This window comes from Pezoporus wallicus, unplaced genomic scaffold (assembly GCF_028554395.1).
Source record: "Pezoporus wallicus isolate ANWC-B61680 ecotype Strahan unplaced genomic scaffold, APGP_CSIRO_Pwel_v1 contig_8188, whole genome shotgun sequence".
In the NCBI taxonomy this organism is placed as follows: Eukaryota; Metazoa; Chordata; class Aves; order Psittaciformes; family Psittacidae; genus Pezoporus; species Pezoporus wallicus.
Genome location: NW_026640104.1, coordinates 1,842,423 through 1,849,776, shown reverse-complemented (window position 1 = coordinate 1,849,776; position 7,354 = coordinate 1,842,423). Strand labels below are relative to the sequence as shown.

Genomic DNA, 7,354 nt, shown 5'->3' with positions numbered 1-7,354 from the left:
ACAGGAATCTTTTTTCTGGAGTTAACAGGAAACTTCAAGTTGATTCAAGGCAAATACTAGCTTCTGTTATCCATGAAGAAACACAAATGCATTGGGATTGTTACAATGTTGTTATACATTACTGAATTATACTCAAATGCCTATAACTTTTATGACTTGATAGGCACGCAGACTACTAATGACAACATTCAGGTATGAGTTAATAAAGTGCTTTCACAAAGCATCACAACTTCCTGTGTTTCCAACAGAAGTATTTAATACAATGGTATTAAGACGTTAACATACAAGATGTTAACCTGTGAGCTGCTGCACCATGAACAAAACAGTAAAAAATGCAGGAATATGATATTTAAGCCTTCCCATGCAATTCAGAAGAAAAAACAATTGCAACAAACCCCAGCAGTGGTACCTCATGTCTGGCGTTTTTAGCATAGTTCTGAAATGTGCACCAAAGAGCTGCAGGATAAACCTTCCAAGCTCTATTTCACATTAGTGGAAATTTTGATACTAAAATATCCACTCTTTTTAGACAAAGGATAAGGCTTATACCAAAAACCCACTGTGCCTCTTGGCTGCGTATCTTTGGTATATTTATAGTGCAACTATTCTGTTTCATCTCTAAAGGGGAAAGTTTTCCAAAGCACTGCATCCCCTGCCACCAAGAATCCACTGTGAACTCCTACATTCACCAGGACCTCAGGCACTAACCTACTGCTTCAAGCAAATGAAGAAGGTGCAGTGAAAATCATTTCTTCCTGTTTTTAAATATACTATTGAAATAAAAACCAAACCATGCCAGATTTCACGTTAGAAAGTCACAGCACGTTCCAGTTCTCTTTGCAAGAGTCTAGGAGCATACGAATGTGAGCATGAATTTCATGGCAATTTTTAATGACAGATATCCAAGGTGCTATTTGAAACCAGTTGTAATTTTAATTATTGTTAATGTAGATTTAGTCAACCTTTGTCTCTACAAAAAAAAAAAAGACACCTGTTTTTCATTTTGCTTAGACACTCAGAATTATTCAAAATGCATAGAAAGGCAAGAGCTACTTCATTAAAATATATTGCAAGCATGTTTTTCTAACCTTATATTGCTAAAGCCTTGCTGTACTGCAAATTTTATTGGAATTGGCCTTAAAACACAGTACCATGTATTCACACAAGCCTAGATATATACCTGTAGTTCATACTGCTATTTGAGGAGGCATACCAACACACAACTATAGTACATATCACCCAGTGGCAGTGCAATAAAATGAGGCGCCGTCAAAATGCCTTTTCACCATTCCTCAACTTCTAAACAACAACATTCTTTCTGAACAGGTCTGTCCAACCAGACTTGCATATTGCTGGACACTGGCTTCATCACTTGGTCCCTTCCGTCTTTTCTTATACACACTGTAAGGCATGACGGTTCTCTTGTGGAGCACTCTCACCCTGCCCAGTTCCTTGATCCGACCTTCATCAACTGTGAAGAGAAGCAGAGAACATAAAAATTAGTTATGTAGATTGTCCCTCTGATCTTAATGCATGCAACTACAACAGGCATAATGAAAGCTGTATGAAGCAATAAAACTAATCTGCAGATGAACAGCAGATGAAAGCAGGGCTGCTCTGCAGAGCAGTCTTCTTGAATCATGGTTGGAAGCAGAACCTAGCTTGCAAAGTAACTGTATTTGTGTTGCGTGAAAAGATAAATCATGCATCACACATTTCTAATGGTGATATTTCGGAGCATGCCTCCACTGCCATATTTTAAAATTCACATTCACATTTATTCTATTTTTATTTATATATATAAAAATATTATATGTATTTATTTTATTTATATATATTTACATTTTATTTATTTAAATTTTATTAATTTTAAAATTCACATTAATGCCCCCTGGAGCCCACTGACAGAAGTGAAACTTTATCTGTGAAAATGCTTTCAAACACAACCGACCAGAAGCAACTCACCGTTGTTGCCTATTGCACTTAATGACTAAAACCTCCTCCAATATCTACCAGCACAGAGTGCTCCCTCGCCCCAGTTGTGAAAAGTGTATTAAGTCCAGCAAGGAGCCTCCATGCTGTTGTCTTTAGGTAAGCATCAGGCAATAAATTACCTTCCCATGTAAAACTCCCAGGCCTTCCTACCCCATCTTTTTTGCATCACTTATACAGGTTTCTGTCCTCCTGTAGTAGAATGAAGTTAAGCACATGCCTTTACTTCAAGTCTGACCCCCAACAGAGTTAGTGCAAGGACTAGCTGGATGAACACAACATAATTCCTCAAGCTTTCAAAAGATATACACACACCGCAGTTGAATCTCATTAACCTCATCTACAGACCCTTTGTGACTTAATTTAACCAGAATCATACACATAAGAGCATCGTTGAGCAAGTTAAAACTTCCTTGTTTTTATGAACCCAGTCGATGCTACTAACACTGAATAATAATGTTATATTGCTGCTGCGTGTCAGAAGAACTGGCTCTAAAGTGCTAGAAAACTCTTTAAGGAAAGCAAGAGAACATGCCACACACCTGAGGCCATTGCAGGGAAATTTAACACAATCATTACAGAATACTGGTAAAAAACCCTTTAGACTTTCCTGAACTTCAGGTTTAAAAAGCTGGCAATGTGAGAGTCAACTTGAATACAGTCTGAAATACAAGTTTGAGAATGGAACCATACAAATTCAAACAGTAACAGAGAAGAGATGCTTACTAGAATATCAGCATTTAGGGACATAAACGATACAAAGACCCAATCTTATTTTGGCATTGTTGTGGTTTAACCCCAATGAGCAGCTCAGCCCCATGCAGCTCCTTACTCCTTCCCTCCTGGAGGAATGAGAGACAGAACTGGAAGGGTGAAAGCAAGAAAACTCATGGGTTGAGATAAAGACAGTTTAATAGGTAGAGCAAAAGCTGTGCACACAAGCAAAACAAGAAATCCATTCATCATTTCCCATTCAATCTCCTTCAGCAATAACCAGAACAGCAGGGCTCCATCTTGCCTACAAACACCATCACTCCCAACGTCCTCCCTTTCCTCCTTCTTCTCCCAGCTTTATATACTGAGCATGACTCCGTATTATCTGCAATATTCCTTTGGTCAGTTGGGGTCAGCTGTCCCGGCTATGTCCCCCCAACTTCTTGTGCCTCCTCACTGGTGGGGTGGGTTGAGGAGCAAAGTCCTTGACTCTGCATAAGCACTGCTCAGTGATAACAAAACATCCCTGTGTGATCAACACTGCTTCCAACCCAAATGCAACCATAGCCTCCTACTAGCTACTGTGAAGTAAATTAACTCTACCCCAGCCCAAACCAGCACAGCCATAAGGACATTCTTCCGACTGAAGAGCCAGTACAGGTAAGTATAAGTGTTTAGCTTTAAGTACTGCATCAGTTTCCCTCAAATTAAAATACTGGTTATGTTCATATACTTTCTGCTTTTAGGTTAGAACATTTAAGGATCCTTGAACAGGATCTCAGTAGCCACTCTACGCTGTTCCTTGCTTACAACACAGACACTGAAGCCTCCCGCTGGTCATCGGCTGACTCAAAATCAAACCAACTGCCACGGAAAAACAGGTAACTCAAATAGCTGCTTCATGGGCAAAGATAGGTTTTAGTTGTAAGAGAATAAATAGAGGCAGAACTTTCTGAGCACGTTTCACAAATGGCAATTATCCAAAGTGCAAAGGATGTGACATGAGCTCTGGGAAGCAGAGCGGTCACCAAGTTCTCTCTTCTTTTTGTTTTACATACCTGCTCACTAGACTTGCCACAGGTAAGCTAAATAACTTGTCTGTAAGAAGCTGAAGAATTCTGTAAGACAAATCTCTACTCAAAAGTAGCCTGAACTATGGAAAAGCTTAATACTCCCTTTTGGGCCTTCTTTAGGCTTTAATGAAGACAAAAGAGGTCATGAAACTCATTTCTTTCCAGGACATTCTTAAGAACCTGCCCCTATTCATCCACAGAAATGGCTTATCAACATTTTCCTGCTGATTGCTTGAATTTAGTATGTGCAAGTTAACGAAGCCTGCTTTGCAAAGTTTAGAATGACTTCATTACTTTTATCTGTGTTTTGATTCCTAACATGAAAGCAACATGTATTTCTTAAGACTTAACTCAGAAAACGTGGTTTGAAGGAAGAAAATCTGAACAGTACTTGCTAAGCTTGCATTCTCCCCTAATTATTGTTGGCAATTGCTTTAGATAAACACCAAGTCAAAAACACTTTATGGCTTTCCTTCCCTCTTTGAAATCCATTAGGTTTTTGATGTGTGGCCAACACCTTTCTGATATCCCAATAGGTTGGTTTTACTACCAGCCCTCCTGCCACTGCTATTAGAACCTCCTCCTCTCTGAAAGTTCACCAAGGGAAAATTTGCAGTTTAGCTTCTGGAGGTGACACAAGTGTAAAGTTATTTTAACTTCTTAAATTGGAATGGTTATATTTACTGCACCTCTAGGCTGAATGTAAGATTGTGTCCTGAAATGGATTTATGCTAAGCCCAGCCTTCATGGTCTCATGCCAAAAGCACTTTCAAAGCTGCTCACTACTCACTGTTTGATACTCATTGCTTTCTAATAGTACTGAAGCTTGACACTCTGGATGAGTTCATCCTTTGGCTTGTAACGTTCCTGGCATCAGATTCAACTTCTTAAAGTAACTAAAGCTCCTGTAACTTTAGTTTCACTATAGCCTTACTGGCTCAACTGAACTCTGTTGTTGCTCAGCATTTATACTCTTACTCTACTTTTACTCATGACATCCAGTGCAGTCAGCGAATTGCCCTCCTTGCACTCAAGGCCCATGCTAGCTCTACAGCCATATGAAACTGTTGCTTTGACCCAGGGTTCCATCAAATTTGTTTAAGCACCGTAGCCAAGTGTTTTTTGGGGAGAAGTACGGCTTGCCAAACCGTGCTGTAGATCAGTCCTCTCCTGGCCAGGTTTGTGGCACAGGTTTATAACACAACCCTCAGGCAGGAAGGAGAAGGCTCTCCCAGAGTATAGTGAAAAAATCACTATAACACAAATACTTCAGACATGTTTCAAGCTTACCACAGTAAGTTCTGTGTATAAACTACATATATAAAAGACTTAGCAATGAGTTTGTCATCAGGAAATGTTGAAAGCCAGATATGCTCGGTCTCACAAACTTACATTTGATGGACTATGTTTAGATTTGGTTTACACATTAAGGTTGATTCCAGATTCTGCAAATAAGCTTTGAATAACAGTCCAAGTGTCTACGAAGACATTTTTCCATTGACTCCCCCCAAAATAAAAACTTTAATGATAAAAATAACCTTCTGTAAAAGTACTTAAATATACACAATTTAAACTCCATCTGAAAAAGAAACCTTTCACTGCAATGTAAAGTGTCAGTAGAATAATCTCAGGTACCTCGTTAAGCTTTTAGAGCAGGCAAATAGGAACTTGTGTCACCATAACAACACACCCATGAGTTAAAATTCAGCCACCTTTCAATTGCTACTGCTCTGGAGGCAACACTGTACGAATTCAGGAATGTATTCCCTTTACTCGTGATTTAAATCTGAACAGAATAGATTTAAGAGAATTTAACGGGAAATAAAAGCAGACTGGGCTTCAGCATTGTTTAAAGATAGAAATTACCCTCCCAAAATTAAAACTTCAAATATCTGCTCCTGCTGATTGGCACGGGATAAAATTTGCTTTATATTTAACAAGATGCCAACTGAATTCTAACAGGCCTTCTCTGCATGACTGATGCTGGGATACAGGAGGAATCCCAATTCAAAATAAGATCATATGCCATATTAAACAGAATTACTTGTTCAAAACAAGAAAAACAGTTCTATCAAAAAGAGTTATTTCCATGCTTTTAATAAGTAAATTCCAGTTAGTGATTTCCATTTCTGGAAAGACCCAGACTCATCAGGTGGTGGAACAATTGTGAAATAAAAGGGTGGCTTTAATCATTACTGGATACAGTGTTGTTACCATCAAAAACCCAAAACGGCCTTATTTTTACCTTCTCACACTTTCTCATTTTATACCCCCCGAGTCTCCCACTAGCCTGTGCTTCACCTCACAAACAGCTGGTGCATTGATACAACTCTCAAAGATACAATCCTAGAAACCCAGACTGGTTTGGGTTGAAGGGACCTTAAGAGCTCACCCAGTTCCAAACCCCTGCCACAGGCAGGGACACCTTCCACTAGAGCAGCTTGCTCCAAGCCCCTGTGTCCAACCTGGCCTTGAACACTGCCAGGGATGGGGCAGCCACAGCTTCTCTGGGCACCCTGTGCCAGTGCCTCAGCACCCTCACACAGAAGAGCTCCTTCCTTGTATCTAATCTAACATCACAGGTTTGAAGACAAAATTCCTTTTCCAAGTTCATAACTGTTGGATGCGGGACTTTGCCTTTTGTGCAGATTATCCTCTCATGGAGCTGTTGATTAACTGTAGCCTTCCGAAGAGACACTGTCACTGTCACTTGACATAGAAAACATAAAATGTTTTACCCTTTAATTCAGGTACATCTAACAATGCAGTTTGGATGGTAGATACATTTTAGGAAACTGAGCAACCGCAGATGCCAACTGTCTGTCTTCAGAGCCATATCATCCCGGTAGTCTCAAAGCTAACAATACAGCTGAATTCTTGTTGAATAAATTAACTGTCACCTCATTCTCTTCTCCCCTATGCTCCTAAACCAGAAAATTGCTTATATAGCAGTCAGCTATTGAAATTTTAATATAAGAGAGATTTCATATGTAATTCAACCTTGCCACCCTGATCCCATAAAAAACTTGCAAAGAGGTGTTAAAATCCTTTGTTCCCTCTCCTCATATCACTATTTAATGCAATTCTACATGAAGGATTTCTTTTCTGAAACAGCAAAGCATATAGATACATTACTAAGTACGGGTAAAAAACAAAGTAAGAAATAGAAGCGATCTAAAGCCCCTCTACGTGATGCTGTGCTGTCAGGCAGATACAGGCTCGCTTATTTGGACCAGCTCCACGCACGCACCTTTGCAAGAGCACACATTGCTGAGCGACACCAAGCAATAAGCTAAAAGTAACAACAGCGGTCTTCAAAGGCAGCCTCATCCAGCAATCAGCCCCAGAAATGCTTTTGTACTCCAGGGACAAGGGGGAATGTGAAGAGCAGGAAGTCTGACATGCTCCTGTACAGCTCCGGTTTTACTTCTCTGCACACCCCACTGACTTCCCCCAAACCTGCAAGCTCCCTCCCGAAACCAAAACATGATTTTCAAACGCTGATATGCATTCCTTTCGAAATACCAGCATAAAGGAGGAGAAATCACGACCATTTTTGTCTGGAGTAAGAGCAA

At 39.9% G+C, this 7,354-nt stretch overlaps 1 protein-coding gene across 6 annotated transcripts in view; it reads right to left on the bottom strand.

Moving 5' to 3' along the window:
- Window positions 1-234: 234 nt before the first annotated feature.
- Window positions 235-7,354, bottom strand: part of ATE1 (arginyltransferase 1) — an 84,810-nt gene continuing 77,690 nt past the window's right edge. For all 6 annotated transcript variants that reach the window (XM_057417302.1, XM_057417306.1, XM_057417301.1 and 3 more), the window contains one exon: window positions 235-1,471. In XM_057417302.1, coding sequence (XP_057273285.1) covers window positions 1,293-1,471 — 179 coding nt within the window. In that variant the 3' untranslated portion in view covers window positions 235-1,292. The remainder of the gene's footprint in view (window positions 1,472-7,354) is intronic.